Genomic DNA, 18,414 nt, shown 5'->3' with positions numbered 1-18,414 from the left:
AATTCTGATTTTTAAGACGTGGACATAACTTTTTTTTTTCCCCCACAGGTAGAGCTTCAAAGCTTTTTGTAGACCAAAATGTCTGGAATCCTGACGCGCCACTTCTGATGCTACCTTTATAAATTTTCATATACGATGCACCTAATCCCTCTCCAGTTTACCAAGCTACCAACAACCCTAACAAATAATGTTTTTTTTCCTGGATACAAGGCAAAGCTATGGTTTACCTTGAACAAATGGATTTTGTGATTAATGTGACTTTTTCCTAAAGCCTGACAAACTAAACCCATTACTGAACTGCCATTCTTGGGACTGAGTAGCACACAATTAAAATTTTTTTTTCTTGGAAGTACAAGGTACTTTTCTAAGAGACTCTCGAATCAGCAGTCTCAGAAAGAGGGTTTTACTCCCAAACAGTCAAAATAAGCCCAGTTTCTCAAGCCTGTTTATACTTTCCTAAAATTGATGTATTGCATGAGGAAGACATATTATGGAGTTTCAATGAATAACTTCTTTAAATATTAAAGTAATTCTCAGAGATAAATACAGATTGTTACTATGACCAGCTGACTGAAAAAATACTATTCCTTGGCCTAGACCCACCTAAAACAGTTGAATGGTGACTAAAACAGAGCAAGAGTGGTAAACTGGCTCACTGAGACAGAAAGAGAAATACTGCTGTGGACAAGCACAGCCACAGCTGGGAGCTGAGATGCTTTGGGCTGGGGCAGGGTACAGGAGAGAAGCAGCTCCAAGTTCCAGCACAGTGCCTGGGCCAGCTGGAATGGGAAATCTCTCTTTATTTAGCATCTTCTCCAAGGAAGAAGAGGAAAGGGTGCCCTGCAGGTGGCAGCCCCAGGTGGCAGCCCATGCATGGGAAGCCTCACACACTGAACGGGAGCAGTCACAGCCCTCCCTCTGCTCTGCCACAGCTCCAGAAGCCACAGGACCAATTCTGCTTCCACACCACGCCAGCAAGTGTTCGTGGAGTTTACAGAATGTAACAGATGCTACTAAGCTGTTTACATTAAAAAAAGAGCTAAAAGTGGAGATCAGAATGGCCTTGGACTCATCACAACATGAAACCCCACAGCCACCACAGCAGTGAGAATTAACTTACTCCTTCCATGTGGTCACTCACAGTCACTTCATTTCTCTAATTTCTCACCTGAAACAAAAGTAACCTGACCTCCTCAGTTCTCACAACCTCCTCTTCTTACTCTTAATGTGTTCAGAGATTTTAATATCCTGGTTTATTCAGGTGGCAGCCAAGTTGTCTCATTTCAGACCTTTCAGGCACATAACATATTGCCTTTTAAAGAACCAAAAAACTAACTCATAATAATTATTAAATTTCTGGAATATTCTTCAAGTTCAGCCTACAGTATGTTTCACTGCTACTGCAGATTTCTTTGAAGTCACCTCATTAAATCTCCTTTCTACTGAATTTTCCATAAACAGAAACAGTACCTTTGTCACACATGCAATGATAAATTTTGCAGTGTACTTCTAGTAAGTGCAAAGATTACAGTGACCTGTATTATTAGCTTTGAAAGGGGAGAGCAGAACCTTTGAAAAAATTATAGGAGAGCTGTAACACAAAGAAACATCACAAATTCATGTTTCTGTGAAATACTTGTACTGGTGACACTGCAGAGAAGCTATAGATATAGACTAGAATTCATAGTTGAACCAATATAAAAGTTTGCATCATTTTTAACATGTTGCAAACACTTTCATATGTGCTGGGAATAGAGGTGCTGGAAGGTATGTGAAAGCAGTAGGCAAATAATCAGAATGCTGCAACACTTTAAAAAGTCTAGCATTAAAATAAAGAAATCAGTAAGCAAAACTTTGAATTTAAACAGCAACAAATCCTCAGGCACCTTTGCCAGTATAGGATTAAGTGAATTTACCTGGCTGTCAGACAGAAGATTCAGGTCTTACAGCACATCTTAGAGTGACCAAAATCCAAGGAAATGTAGATCTTTCTTCTGCAGTTACTGCCTTACTAAACACATTTTGTAACAACAAGGGTTAGTTTTGCTGGCTGGAGCAGGGTGGTTTCCTCCAAAAGGCTGGACTCCAATGGAAGATTTTCTGGATGTTCTACAATGATAATCACTGGCATTCACCGTCCTCAAAGCAAGAGACTGGCCCCCCAGCTTGGCTCACAGTCCCAGTGGGATGTGCTGGGACCTGGCCCCAGCAATGCTGCCGAGGCAGGCCAGGCATGAGCAGCAAACACACCTGGAAAATTCACTGGTGCTACCTCAGCAACAGCACCTGGCCTTGCCCATGTGCCAGTGACAACCTCCCCCTGGATGACTCCAATAACAGGAAAGCAGATTTTCCTAGCAAGGAAATCAATGTGACTCTAAATTAAGGCTCCCAGAAGTGTTCAATAAATTACATATTAATGATTTATAGTCTATTAACTATGAATTCATATGCACAACATTTTTTGCATCTGATTTAGGACACTGCACATCAGGGTCTGGACTCTACATTCTGAACAGCTCTCAGATTCTCCCTTTAAATGGCTTAATTAGGAAGTTATTTACAAATACACTTTATTCTTTATGTTTGATGTAAGCACAGTCTGCATTTACACAAGTGTTGCTTATAGCATATCAGTGTTCAAGCATTCAGCAGCTGTGGTCTCAAGAGGGAATTCAAAAGGTCAGCAAGAAAAGCAGAGATAAATTTAGTATCATACACAAAGATGACAGGTCAATGGATTAACCCTTACAATTCCCAGTATTAACTCCACTGCTGAATACTGAAGAGTAGTTAATATCCATTTGCATGGGCACACGTTTAAATACCAGCAGGGACTGGGACAGCCTTTGCAGTGGGAGGCTCCCAGCTGAGCACAGGCTCACCCTGGGGCTGGCACTGAGCCTTTGGGACAGAAGCACCTCCGCCTGCTCTGGTTCCTGTTCTGCCAGCTGTACACGGCTGTGCCCACCGCACGTTTGAGCCACACCCTTTACAAGCTACTTCAGGAGGTGATTGGGATCTTAAACACCATCAGACCACCAAGTCCTATCTAGTGCAATTCCCTCTAGAGGTGGCCTATAGCTCTGTCCTTCCAAATTATACTTTAGGAAGGGATCTGTCACCTAGGAGCCAGCCCTTGCTGCCAGTGCTGTACACTACTTACTCCCTCAGGACCATCCCGGTGCCTAGAGACAATCCCAGGCACATCACACAACTGCTTCTTACAGCCTTGGGGTCTGCTGACATACAGATTTATAAACTACATCAAGTACAAAACACTCCAAAACAAACATACTGTGACTTTAGCTGTCCATGTATAAACTGGAAGTTTCTGAACCAACTTCAATTATATTTAATTAACATTGCAGAGTGGCTGGGTGAAGTTCTGATTACTGGGCTATGTTACTTCTCAAAAAAAAACAATAGAAAATCTGTATTATTCTAGTGCTTTGTACACTCACACAGGCTTACATCTTAGGTAGGAAGAATGAGAAAATGAATTTGATTCATCTTCCAATTACACCTTTTGTGCTCACATGCAGCAACATAAACTGCTAGGGGTAAAACACTCCCAAAACGAAGAGAACTGTGTCAGGCTCAGAAACCTCTGGGCTCACCCTGCTTGCTCTGCAGCTCACTCAGTTTCCATCATTTGGGGTTACTGACACTGTTTTTTTTGATGGGGATGATTTTGAAACTGACAGATATAAACATAGAAACTTTAATTTATTGGTACCAAAGCTAACACCCTCTGCAGCTTCAGTCCTGCAGCCTGCTGGCAGTATGTGAGTCAGGAAAAGCTTGGAGCCCCCTCCATCAGTACTGAGTGCAGGAGGTAAGTCTGCTGCAGCGTGACTGACAGGGCTTCTCAGGCAGCAACATCCTCAATGATACCCTCACACCACTGGTGAAGAGAAGAGGCATAACAGCTCTTTGAAGTGATCACCATCAAGGGATTTCTGAACACAGATGATAACTATGGCAGCCACAGGGCAGCAAAACAGGTTTTAACCCTTAACATATGCAGCATGAAGCGGCATATTCTGAATTAGTGACTGGATTTTCATTTCAACTATGCTTTAAGCTTCTTGGCTAACTGACTACACTACAGAAAGGAGTCCAAGAAGAAGTTACTAGTTCCATATGAAATGTTGTAACATCAAACTCCAGTTTTTCAATGGATGACTACTCATCATATAAGGAAGGAGAATAGCACTGCACCTGAATGGGGGGATGCCAGCCTTTGGCACACAGGACATTTCCCACAGTTACACTTACAAAATAAAAACTTTCGGCTCAAAAGATACACGCCTACCCTCAAGGACACCAAAAAGACATTGCAGTACCTCAGAGAATTAAAGTGCGAAAACCATAAGATTAAACTGGTTTTCAATCTGGGCATTATTTCTGCCACCAGCTTACCTGGAGCCTTAGCATTCAGGTCAAGGTTATCTCAACTCATAATCAAAATGTTTAGTACATTGTTTTGGCTTTAGACAAATCTCCTAGTCACCCTTGCACATCAAGATGCTACAGGCACAAAGGTCTGTACTGATGACTGCCTGTACGTTTGAAGTGTGGATTTCTATCGTGGACATTTAGGAAATGCCTCTTGGTTTTCCTCAGAGTTGGAAGGTAATGCAGCACTTCCTCTGCAGGAAATGATTCTGATTCACTGTCAGCTATAAGGAGATGGCAAAAGTCACAACCACACAATGTTAGTTACTTGTTGGACGTTCCTGTTAGAAGTAGTCTTGCTTAAGTCTGATGTCAATAATAACATTACTTTGTAAAGTCACTTTTAGGTTTCCTACAGGCAAAAAAAAAAAAGAACCAAACCTGGTAGGGTCTACAAGAGAAGAAAAAGAGAAATCCTACCTCTACTACTGCTTTGGCATCCAGTCTGAAGTTGAAATCTCCAAAGACAAAATATGAAACTTTCTCAAATCGCTGATCAATAATTCTGGAAAAAAATGAAAACGGAACAAACCTGTCATTTGGCTTTACCAACATGCAAGAATATACAAAGACACACATGCTATCCTTAAGCACAGTCTCAGAAATAAATATTGGAACCATCAAAACTAACAGTTTATGCTGGACCAATATATTAACCATATTTTTCAGTTGATTTTCTTTGCTTAGCAATTTTATCTTCAGCCCCTGTACAACAGTGCATCTGATTTCCCATGCCTGGCTGACAGAGCAAGCTGAGGAGAGCATATTTGCAGCAGTTCATACAAATCTTGCAGAAATGGTATTTGGGGACCATGGAAATCTTGAGGGCATCATGGAGGTCCTTCACACCTTGGAAAGTTTAAGGCTATAGCTTTGGGCTGGGCAGGTAAGAATTCAGAATGCTGAATTAGCAGTGAGTTCAGAGCATGTTTGAGTTTACTGATATGTAAGCAATACTACCTGTGTTTTGGGGTACTTTGTGAACCACACAAGAAGTGACAGGGTTGGGCTAGACATCAATCATCCCAGACCCACTACAGCTCTCTGTGCTGCTCATAGCAGATTTTTGCTCAGGCTGTAGCTAACACCCAACAAGTACTTGCTCCAGCTGTGAAGATTGACTTTTCCTCAAGCCTTTGCTCAGTCCCACCCAGGGAGATATGGCATTACTACCTATCTTTCAAGTCTTGTCTTATTAAAAACCGTCATATTATTAGCTAATCTATTATTAGCAACAATTGTAAGGTACTCTCAATAATACACAATTTTACAACTTCTGGAGATCTTGGCATTTAGAAATCCACCAAGTCATGCTTATTTACAAACCAGGAATCAATACAATTCATCTCCTATCAGTGGCTGAGGAAGGCATGAAACACCCAAAACTCAACTGCCACAGCCACAAAGAATTTACACAGAAAATGCACAGAACCACGCTGGGTGTGCAAGATGTGAGAACTAAGGAATGAATGCAGGCAAAACCCTGTGAACATTCTGGGAATACATCAACATGGAAGCATTATGTCAGAAACTTCAGGTGAGCCTGGGCAGGGCCCACATGGACAGGTAAAGCACTACCCAGCAATGCTGCCCCATTAGGAAGTGATTGTTTCAGATGGCTTTACAAGTTCTAATACATTACACCCATTTATTCTCAAAGCTATAAGGAAAGATGTAACATTGGATCTGTAATGAGATACAGCTTCTCCTCTGAAAACATCCCACAGTTTTTGTCAACAGTAATCTATTACATAAGGAATATTATTCTGTGGAAAAAAATACGTGCACTGGGCCTAAGACACTGATCATTTGAAGAAAATCTCTTGCAAAGACTTATCTGTTTCTGCTATGAAAATCTCCAATCCTCCATTTAGCTGACAGATTATTGCAGGCACTGTTAATAAATACTGCCCACTGTCAGCTCCCAGCGAGCCCTGAGAAAAACCTGTCACTCCTGACCCGCACAAAACATTAGTTTGATTAGTGCCCTCACGGAAAATTGAAGGAAAATGAGAACTTAGAAGTTAAACCATTTACATTGCCACAATTTGCTAAAAGTTAAACCATTCACATCAACACAGTTTGCTAACACTATCATTGCAAAATTAGATCCACAACTTACACATCAGAGCAAGACTCTGCTTTGCCAGCCGTCCTGATTCAAGGAGCAGCTTTGGCTCTGCTCATTGCCATTTACTGCTGACAGAGGAATGACAGATATTGCAGGAATGACATCAAGGTCCACTGAAGAAGGCCTCTTGAAACAAATTTGGGTATGAGAACCATGCCTGTGATTGAATTATGCAGACAGATTTTCCAAATAAACAGACTATTCAAAAAATAGTCTGTGAAAATGTCTCCAAACTGATGACCAAACCAGCTGATTAGTCTGCTTCTGATCAATTAATGAAAACTCAGCCATTTCATAGTCCTGCACATTACCTGATTTAAATGTGATTGGCATTCAAATCAATGCCAGCTCTACAATTTATAATTTTGTCCAATTTCTCCCCTTGTAGCTTGTTGGACATTTTAGAAAGAGTGTTTCATGATAGATTAAAGTAAGAGTCCAAATGCTACTTCTCCAGAATGAGGCTCCACGTGGCTTCGGACACATCTCTTTTCACAGGTAGTGAAATTAGTTTGGGTGTGCAAGAAAATTCACAACAGTGGCACAGCAAAGGATGCATACATTTATGTACCTACTAAGTGATGTGGGGTACCTAACAATGAAAATTCCTTTAAGTGACTCAACTTAATACATGGATGTAACTTAATGTTCTTACTACTAATAAGTGGAACTTCCTGTTAGTTCAAGGGTTCCCAAATCTTAGACCTCTTTGAGCAGTTTGGAACCCTGATAGCTTTGTGCTGAAATGCCTCCTGGTACCTAAAACTGCCCTGAATCAATGGCACAAGAGCCAGTTTTCCTGACTGTGCTTTCAGAGTCAGACCCCAAGTGTGCAAAGGAGATGGCAATAAAGAAGAGCACAGCGATGTCCCCTCCCCTGGGAACGTGCAGCAAAGCTGCCTGTCACTGAGGGCACTGCGACAGAAATGGGGCACTGCAAACACAGCCAGTCTGGCCAGGGACACGGGGAAGGTGGTAGGACTGGGGTGAGAGCTAAAGAAAAGTCCTCTGTTCCTTGTGTTTCCATGTTCTAAGCCATAAAAATGTACAGATCAACATGTGTACAGGCAACTGAGAATTCAGAAGGCAATTTTTTTAAAAATAGACTTGAGTGCTTGCAGAAAAACTAGGAAGGCTTCCAAATCTATGTCATTCTCCTTTGTTTTTAGTTTCTAAAAAATATCCTTCCTTTAACTATGAATCAAATAGTCCTTTAAAACTGCCACCATTGAATCACTCAACGAAGTGATAAATCTGAACCATATAAAAAAGAAAGCAGCCAGCCCATGTCACCAGTATAAATCCTATGGTTTTGGTGGGAGGACCCAGTGCCATTTCCTTTAACAACTTTTACCAGCTCATCCCAAATGTTTCAGCACACCTGAAGGCTCTATTCCTGTTCAACTTTAGATAGCTTATGACAAAACAGGTGACTCAGTTATTCATGACTGTACAGAAGGCATAGGCATTTCCCTTGCACAATTCTACATGCCAGCACACACAAGTCCTCAATGCCTTGGCTGGCCCTGCTGCTTCTTGTGACCTGTGCAAGGCCATCAGGAGGAAACAGGGGTTCAGAGCAGATCCAAAAGTCACATGTAAAAATGAAACAGAAAACTTTTCCAACAGATGACAGCCAGCCCTTCCTTTCCAGAAAGGATTATTTTGAAACGGGTGGAAGAACACATTCACCCTCCTCATCCTCTGCTCTTGCTCCAGAAGGAATCATTTCTAGGGAAAGACTTTTTTAACATTTTAAAACATACCAAAGAAAGATCTTTCCTTCTGCACATTTTTGAAATCAATATAATAAAATGGCAAATCAATCAATATAACAAACTGGAAAATCAGCTGCACAGGGAAAAAAGTGTGCTCCCAGCTGGGCTTACTGCTGTCCCTAGTAAACTTTAGAGCACACAACTATAAACACCACAGATGATTTCTCCTCTAGCAGTTCCAAAACCACAGAACTTGTAATTGCACAGTGAGTCCTTGATAACAGATTCTTCATGCCCAGAACATATTACTTGAATTATTTTGCCAGTTTCAAACACATTATACACTTTTAATTGATGGCACTACACTGAAAGTGTTCGGCACTGAATGGGTTAGTGTCTGTCTTCACACCTTTTTTGTATTTTGAGAGGTGGCAGACAATTTGAATGAAAGAGCTGAAGAACTTTTTAGGAAACGTTCAAGCAATTGTTACTTTCAAGTGGAGTTTACAGTCCAAGTTATCCCCATGCTGAAATGTTTTGATGAGTTAAATCCACCATATGTACTTTTTTTTAAGGAGTAAACTTGACTGTCACTGCAAATTAACACTAAATCACAATTTCTTTGCTGCAAAATAAATACATATAATTCTTATTTTGGTCTAATAACTGCAACTTAGCTCACTCTGGGTATCAGCAAGAGCTTTACAGACCCAGAAAGAAGCTCCGGTGTTGCACTGGAGACATCCATGCTCTGCTGTGTCAGTCATGCTTCGAGCATACCTCACTCCCTCAGCAGAGCCTTTGGCCTGGCAGACCCTGACACACTGTCCTGTGACAAAACCATCTGTTATTCTAGGGGCATCAGGTGAATTATGGGGAACCTCTGACCTCCCCAAGCTGTGCTGCTGAACAGCTTCAGCCTGGGCTGCCCAGCCTGGCTGGGATGGGAGCGGGGCTCGAGGGAGAGGTCACTCAAATGCCACGGCAGGAGCCTGTGCTCAGGGGCTGCTCTGGGAGCCTGGGTGCCCCAGACTCCTCTGCTGGAAGGACCAACCTCTCAGCTTGGGTGGCAGTGCCAGCTGTGCTGACTGTGAAGGCAAAGGTTTCTTAAAGCCACTTAGGAGATGTCAGATCCCTACTAAGACTTAAACAAGGAAAAGAGAGGGGTTCCTCTTCTCAATACTACTGGAAACCTGGGCCTATTTATTAATTTCAGTTGCTACACACAACACGGTTCAGTGCAGTCCTAAAGTGAACAATTCTGTGTTATCAGAATCCCTGAAATCCTTTTGCAATATATTTTACATTGTAGTAGCTAAAAATAAAGTTACTTGATGAAATACCTCTCTTTTATAAATGCTGTATGGGGCACTTCATACATACTTCAAAGCACTGAAATTCAGCCAGAAAATTATAGAATCAGCTTCCCCTTGCTTTAATACTTTCCCCCCTCCTATACTGTCCCCCCTTCACAGAATGGAGAAGACAAGGAAGCAGTTAAATATCAGCAATTTGGTCATGGAATAGAGCAGCTGAACATGATTCAGTGTGACAAGAGGCACTGTGATTTGGCTAAACCATTTCTCAGGGCACTTTGTAAGGAGGATCAGGAGCATTATTCCTTTAATAGCCATGTCGAATGCAATAGCCAGCTGGGTTTTGTCCCAGACCAAGGTATCAGCATCAGGTCAGAAGGTAACATTCTGTTTACACGATTATTTCCTAAAGCACTTATCTTCTCCTCGGTGTGAAAGTTGACTTTTCTGTTTGTAAGGAGGCCTAAAGAATTGAGGGAATGGGAAAAATTAGCTACACTGAGCTGGAGCTGAATGGCATTAGGTGGGAGGTCTGAGAAAGGCTGCAGCGACGCTCAGCAGGACACCTTATTAGCCGCGTCATCGCAGTTCATTCAGGCAAGCCATACCAGTGTCACCAGCATTCCCACACAAAGACAAAGTTCTTCACACAGTCTATAAACATGCCTCCCTGGCCAATTCATCCTAACTTGACACTGCTGAAAAGAGGGGCTTGAGGGTTTTGGTTTTTTTTAAACACAATAACATAACAAAACAAAACAAAAACCGTGCAGCTCTGCCAAGCAGGCTGAATGGGGGAGAAGGAGGGACACTGTCACATTTCTTGGGAAGGCACAATCCAAAGGTCAAGCCATATTTTATTCAGAGAGCAAATTTTTCTAATAACTAAATGTATTTAAGATAAATACCAGCTAATATGAGCTGTTCCATCTCTCTCGAACAATTTCTAGGGTAAGACACTATCTCTCCACAACCATTTATTTCTGTGCATTATCTGCAGATGGGATCTACAGACACAAAAGCTTTTACGAAGGACAGAGAACCAAAGAATGGTTTGGGTTGGAAGGGACTTTAACATATGAGTGCCTATATAAAATGTCCTCTTCTAAGTGAAGGAGTATGAGGATCACAACTAACACACCGAGACAAGAGGATCAGCTCACTCCTGGCGTGACATCCTTTCTCAGGACAAACTGCTCACTGCGTTACTGCTGACCTGTGCAGAGCCTGGAGCCACAGGTTCTGTGCAGAGCTGGTGCAGCAGAAGCAGTGCTGGGCTGTGTCCCCACAGGGGCTCTGAAAATCCTCCCTCCCACTGGGTGAAATGCTCAGGGCACCCATGGGGTGCTTGCTGTGCACAGCCCAGGCGCCCGGACCCTCACCCCTATCCAAGGCAGGAGCGACTGCGCCAAAGGCGGCACCAACTCACCTCCCCTGTCCATGCAGGATCTCCCCCCAACAGGAACGTTCAGAAAAGTGGCTTGGCCACCATGTTGGCAGAAGCCAAGAGCTGGTTGGGAGGTGGCAGGTTACACACACCTTCTCCACGGATCTATAGTGCCAGAGGCAGTAACAGCTCCTGCAGTGACTTCTGGTGGAAAGTTAAGGAACGACAGCACGGTCTCCTGCTACGGCCACGTCAAACAGCTGACGATCAAGAGGATGGAAATACTACGTTTTGGCTTACACCGACCCAGACCATTCAGATTTCTACTGTTCCTATCTGCACTGCTTTTTCTTTTTTAAAGTTTTAGTCAGAGATCAGCTCAAACAACACCTGCACCTTGAGAACTGGTCCCCTCCAGCAGAGGTTTCAGAGACAGCTTTGAAAGAGAACCCTGTCTTCTCCTGTGTATCACCTCCCTTCTGCAGGTCCAAATAGTGCTCAGCTTGCACACTTTTGCAATTTCAAATACACATTTGGTGACACATTCCAGAAAAATCCCCATCAATTCCAAGTACAAGTTACCTGCTGACTGATAGTTTAAGCGTGCCTCAAAAGCCATAACAGAAGTGCCTTCATTGGCATGCCCAAGGTGGTGTAGTGCTGTCATTAAAAAGATAAAGTTTATAATATTTTTGTGCCTTGTTCTTTCTGATATAATGGCTAAAACCTATTAATAACACCAGAATATCTCAAAAGGTCAAGCACCATACAGCAAGATGAAGGGAATTGTCAAGAAGCTTAGGCAATCATCTTAGCACTCAAGACATTTGCCAGGGCTGTTTAACTAATATGTGATGTTCACTTTTAATTTCAATATAGTGCCATTTGGGCGAAAATGTTGTATTTTTTAATTAATTACAATGTCAGCAGCTATTAAGATTAAAAGAAAGACCACATCAATAATAAATACCTAATCCAAAGAAAGGATTACAAGAAGAGCAATAAAAATCAATTTTTAGAGCTGGAAAATTGTGACTTTTTCCTCACTTGACTGGTATTTTCATTATATTGACAAACCCATGATCTTACCTGACACTGACATTCGCCTAATGAAATAGCAGCCCTGGATAATGATGTAAGGACTTGTCAATTCCACTGCAGGACAACACAGCACTACAACACCAGTGTTATACAAAGAAATTTTCATGCACTTCAACTGATATGAGAGAAACTACAAGAAGAAACCAGAGAAATGCAATGTCTTTTTGGATCTTTGCTTAATCATGAAATATTAACATCCTTCCACGTATTTTCTGAGCTCTTCAGTGCTGGTGACACTTGGTGCTCAGCAGACAGCAGGTAACTGTCCTATCTTTCTGCATCAAGCCCAAAACATCCCAATTCTTGCTTTTTGTTCTGCAGGGCTCAAATGTGGGGAGCAAAGCCAAAATTCTGCAGTCACTTAGTGTCAAAAGCACAAACAGTGGGACAGAAATAACCAGGATATGCGGCAACAGGATACTGATCCATTGTTAAGCTGACAAAAATATTTTTGGTGACATATTTAGAGTATCTCAGACTAAAGACACTGTCTGTCCTAAACAGCCCATTGATAGGAACAGCAGTGCGATGGTTAAGGAATTTTGCCAGATTTGGGTCTCACCAGACCTACAAGGAGCATTTTTTCCAGCTCCATCTCCTGTGATGGCTGTATGGGCAACAGAGGGTGAGAGGACACAGGCCATGTCACCCACAGCGAGCTGCCAGGGATGGGCACCTGCAGACTCCACCATCGGGACTGAGTAACAGCTGGGCTCAGGGCAACTGTGAATTTCAAATAAACCCAAGTGTTTCTAGAAAAGGACAATGCAAATGGCTCAGACCCAGAGAGAATTCACTAACAAAGGACTAAACAATGCTCGATGCTGAGAACAGCTCCGGAGCAACCAATTTTACATTATCCCTTTGAAAATCACACTACAGTGGAGCACCAAGAACTAAGAGAGTGAACAAAAAACGGGTGAGGACAGAAACGTTTGAAGTGCTAAAGAGAAGGAAACAACCCTCTTTCCAAAGAGCACGGTGATCAAGAAAGCTAAGAGCTGTCAGCATTAGGTTTGAACAATGAAAATCCTAGTAGATATAAAAGCAGTAGGACCCATTTCCTTGTTGAGTGAGACACTTGCTCATTTTGGCTGCATCTTAAACCCAGCACTGATGAAATGAAGATAAAGAAGCACCACAAAAGGTGAGTCAGCCACACCAACTGACCTATCCAGCCCTGGCCCAGCCAGCCTCATCCTCTCCAGCTCCTGCACAGGCAGACCAGTGGCTGGAAGCACTGTCCCTCCCATCTGAGCATTTTCCTGTTAGGGATGATCCGAACCTTTCCAGGACATGGAATGCAGGGTGCAGAACCCACAACCTCCTTTCACCGTGCTCCCGCCTTATGGGAGTCAAAATCTTCAAGGTGGCTACTTGGCTTGGTGCCCACAGGCTCCAGTGGGAGCAGGATGGGGCTCTTTCAACCATTCTCCATTTTATCAGCTCACAGCCAGCATTGTAAATAAAATCACAATAGCAATTTATTTTCATTTCTCTGCAAATGAATAAGAATTGGATCAACAGCCCATATAGATTCTCCTTAATCAAATCAGAGCAATTTGAAAAGATAAGGCTATAGGATAGGAGATTTGAAAAGGCACAGACCACAATGGATGCTGATGTCAGTGTCACCTTTAGCTGGACACTAATGACTTATCTTAATCCAGCTCCAGGCTCTTTAAGGAGCAAATTACAGTAAAGAGAGAAATATAACTCAATGAGAATCTGCAGAGTGTGTCACATTCTCATATAAAGCCACTTTCTGAGCAAAATCAAGCAGGAAACAAGTTACTTGCAGTAATTTCTCTTTTAAGACGCATTCTCTTTTCTTGCACCACATGTTTAATCACACATGCTCTCCCAGGAGAGGGACAGCTGCAGCAAACCTAACCTTGCCTGTGCTTGCAGCACTTACATTCTACCAGAAAGACTCAGCAGCCAACAGGGCAGCTCCAGGAGATCCTGTTAATGGAAAAGGGGCAAAAAGGAGTAAAGCCCTTGGGAAGATGAGGCGGAAGCTCTGAGTACCGCAAGACTGCCATGATCCACATCCACACTGCCAGGCAGGGACTGTGAGGGCAAACAACTGACTGAAACCTCTCAGGAACCCTCAGAGCTTTAACTGCAGCATTTCTTCTGAAAGAGCCACAATTCTATTCACATTGGCCAGGTACAGCAAAAACTGGGTTAGTGCATCTGCTCCATTTTTTCTTTAAAAGACACCCTTCTCTGTGGTACCACCAGCAAGTATCTAAAGTTCCGAATTTCAGATCTTCGCTTCCAAACCTGGTACTGTTCACACAGATTTATCACAAGAGAAACACCAGATATTTGCCATTTGAATAATGAATACTGAAAATTTATTATAACCTATTCAGTTTATAATGCCAAAAAGAAAAGAAAAAAACTCCAAATGCAGAAAACAGAAAAAGGGCAAAATTGCTGATTAGGATGGCTAAAAATTATCATTCACGTAATACAGAACTGCAATTGTCGTGTCCTTCAAATTATCCTAGTGTATGCTTTCCATTAGAATGCATACCAGTACAAAAATATTTTCCTGCTAAAAATACAACCTAAGTAAAATTCACAATGTGTCTGTGCAGAGAAGGACACACGAGTTGAATTTTTGACAACTGCATCAAAGATGCCAAAGCTCAAGCCAGAAGAGAAACAAGGAGCAAGGAAAAGTGACTTTGGCTGTATCTGACAGGCTGAAAGTAACAAGACAATTTTGCTGGATTTACTCTTTAAAGAGCATATTATCCGAACACGCTAATTTTGAGAGCACTTAACCTTCCTTGAAGGGGGAGAATGACTGAATATTAATGAGCTGAGCTTCGGGTGTTTAATGAAAAGCTGTCGATTTGAATGTGATCCAGGGGTTTAAACCTTTGTTAGAAGACATTTGGCTGGAAGTTTTATTTGCCCTGAGAGTGCTTTCTATCTGAATACACAGAAATTTCACTATGCATTTGAAGGCTCATGTTAAAATCACTGTGGCAAAAAACAAATAAAGTAAAAACAAAACCAAACCAAAACAAAAAATCCCAAGCCTTCCTAAAGCGAGCTGCTTTGAGGATCTTCCCAAATGACCCAGATCTTTAGAGCAAAGTTTTCCTTTGCCTAGAAACTAAGTGGCTTTTCTTTTGCTCATTCAGCTGCTAGTTCTGGGAAAAGCCCAAAGAGAAACATTTAGATTGGAGGGGTCTTTGAGAAGAGGTGACAGTTGACTGATGAGCATCCATAAAATGACAAAGAATAGTTGTGTGGAGCCAGTGCATCACATCGCCTCTCCCTGGGAAACTAATTGCTCTGAATTGTTAATAGTAACATTATTTTTCTGGCAATCATTTCTTTTCAATACTCAAAATCAGCATGAAACAGCTCCTTTGACCGGACATAAAAGTTAAATGTCCCAATGTTGATCAAATTAACTTCAGCTATGTGACAATGGACTATATTTGTGAGAAAATAATGAAGGGCACAAAGGGAAGCTTTATGCTAAGATTTCACAGTTGTAATGTAAAAATGTTTCTGTTGAACTAGGCCAGGGAACATTTCAATAGGAAAACAGAAGAGCACTGTCACTTCCATTAAAAAAAACCACACTCATTTTATGGATCTCAATGCTCGAGATAATTCCAGGAAGTTCAGATGGCTGGCAGGGATGGCAGAGCCAGGGATCAGGCTAACACCTCACGTCCTGTCCTTCCCAAACTCTCCTTCCCACTCTTGAAGAGCCCCCATCCTGCAGCTTTTTCCTCATTCCCCAGCCAGAGTATTGCATTCATACACTTTTCCCCATCAAGTGGCTACATGACATGACTAATATGCCAATATGGTTAATTAATATGAAATATGCACAAGCATTAGTTACAACAGATGCATGAAAAATTAAACCAAAATGTAAACTATTTTCCTCCCTTACTCTCACAAATAGCTTATACCCTCCAACTTCAGAAAACACAAAAAACAAGTACCATGCAAATAGGGCTAACTGTATATGAGAATTATGCAAAGTGGTCTTTGAAGAAATTTTTCCCCCCCACAAAATATAAAGCAGATGTTCTTATCTCATTTTAAAGCAAATTCAGTTTTGACTGTAGACTGTGTCTACCTAGAACAATGTAAGTGACTTCTGGGGGCTCAGTTTGGGTTACACTGGTGCTGACAGAGACTCATTACACACAATTTTCTACATACACACTGTATATGTATTTGTAAAGTTACAAGCAAATATTTGTTTAACAACAGGGTGATTCCAATCCTCTTGGTCTTCAAAGCAACAATCTGACACCACATCTTCTCCCTTGCTAAATGGCAAATATTAAATGCAATCTGGCTCAGCACATACCAGTGAGCTGCCTTTAAAAGTGTTCTTTCTATTTAACTAATTTTAATGCTATTAAAGCTAAATCACTCCAGGATTAACTTTATTAAAGCAGAAGCTTTATTAAAGCTAGAAGAACAAAACCTTCTCCTCCTCAAACATGCTATTAGGATTACTAAGGGATTTCCCCAGGAAAAAACTTTAGCACAACTTTGTATCATTCCCCCAATGCTTTTTCCTTGGTTTTCCCCCACCCTCCCCCTGCTCACCAATGCTGAGTTGTTGCACAGCTTTTTTTGTATGCATTAAAACTTTGTGGCTAAAATAATTTTGGAGAGAGCAACTTCTCTGGCAATCTGAACAGTTAAACTGATCTATTTTAGCTTAATTTGCAAACCCTCTTCTGGTTTGCATCCCAAACCCCTGTGGTAGCTGTTGCCCAGATAAAAGGCTGTACATAACTCATGTTTATGAAGATGCAGCGTGAACACAACTGAGCTTTCACTGACTCCCACAGTGACCTAAAGCAACTGTGAGAAGGTGTTTGTTTCATTCAGTGAAGGTTTAGCTCAATAAACTGTTTTCCTTCTCAGCATTGTTCATTGGGTTTGAACTGCATCACTGTTAAATGCTCTTTAGCAGTTTAAAGGCTTTAAAGGAAAAGACTTATCAGTCTCTGTTTTTAACAGCACTAAATCTGCATTATTAGTTCATGCAGATAAGGGGATTTGAAAGCTCAGCTTGAAACCTCTCTCTTTCTGTATTTATCTGACACTGCATAGTTCCAGTAGCTCAGCTGGAAATGTAGATCTATGAAGCTTTAAAGAGAGATTAAAGCCAAGAAAAGAAGTACTTTTCCCCCTATAGCTGCTCTCACTTTCCCTTTTCCTGCTGTCTGAGGGAGTGCTGGGGGACAATGGCCAAAGATGGTTCCCAAAGCCCCTGAATGGGGACACTGTTGGTGGCAGCATTCATTCAAAGTAAGCTTCAGTGTATTGTCCTCCCCAATCAGGAGATCAGAATAGAGTGTGCTGGTGGCTGCCAAAAGGTTAGTCCTGCCGATGAAAGGGGCTTCCCATTATTCACTGGCTACAGAACTCCCCCTTTGTGCCCGCCAGCCCCTCACCGCACTGTGGAGGTCCGGATCTGCGGCTGGCTGCTCCCTCAAAATGAACAATTCATCCACGGCGAGCTTGCTGTGGCACTGTGCTACCCAAAATCGAAAGGCTCCTTTTCTAAGGACGGTGCTGGGGCAGTTTTTGGCAGTGTCACATTTTAATGATATACCATTGTGACATCCCTGACCCACAGCTGACACTAATACTACAGTCTTATTACCTTACCCTTGCCAGGGCATCGTGGGAGGTCCAAAGCCAAAATTAGCTAATGAAGCACACTATATGCTGCAAACAAGTGTGCAATAAATAATGCAAAAGGTTTGCACAGGTTTCCCTCATGCAGAGCATTAGAAAAGGAAAAGAGACCAATGGAACCAAGCAAAAATGAAAAAAACTCATGCTGCTCTATGCAACAGAACTCAAGAATATGCACCCAGACTGCACCGAGATCCTAATCTTCCTGAGTCCCTGTTCTGTAAATCAGGGATCTTTTATATATATATGCTATCCATGCAAACCTTCCAATTGCCCCCAGCATTTTCAAGTGGTTTGAGCTGGTTTTGCAAGTAATACAAGAGAAAGGCAATACTGGCTTTTTCCTGTTCACCCTTGGGTCATCCCATTCCTGTTTGGAGAAATTCCTGCTTAGCCCCCTGCTGGGGGAAAGGCAGTCTCTACCATCCCACCTACCCGCCCTTACAGGACTGAAAACCCACAGAGAGGAAGGAAATTTGAGAAAGAACATGACTGGAAAGGCATTTACATGCCACTGCAACATTTCAAAACCTTTCCAGTGAAAAGCTACATAGGGAAGAATGGCAGGGAGATATTTTCCAGCACATCAAC

The 18,414-nt window shown here is 42.0% G+C and overlaps 1 protein-coding gene across 5 annotated transcripts in view; it reads right to left on the bottom strand.

Annotated features, from left to right (window-relative positions):
- Window positions 1-18,414, bottom strand: part of INPP5A (inositol polyphosphate-5-phosphatase A) — a 185,735-nt gene that overhangs the window by 54,593 nt on the left and 112,728 nt on the right. For all 5 annotated transcript variants that reach the window (XM_085583039.1, XM_085583036.1, XM_085583038.1 and 2 more), the window contains one exon: window positions 4,882-4,966. In XM_085583039.1, coding sequence (XP_085439165.1) covers window positions 4,882-4,966 — 85 coding nt within the window. The remainder of the gene's footprint in view (window positions 1-4,881; window positions 4,967-18,414) is intronic.

This window comes from Lonchura striata, chromosome 6 (assembly GCF_050655825.1).
Source record: "Lonchura striata isolate lonStrDom1 chromosome 6, ASM5065582v1, whole genome shotgun sequence".
Lineage (NCBI taxonomy): Eukaryota > Metazoa > Chordata > Aves > Passeriformes > Estrildidae > Lonchura > Lonchura striata.
The sequence above is the reverse complement of the archived record's forward strand: the minus strand, read 5'-3'. Positions and strand labels throughout refer to the sequence as shown.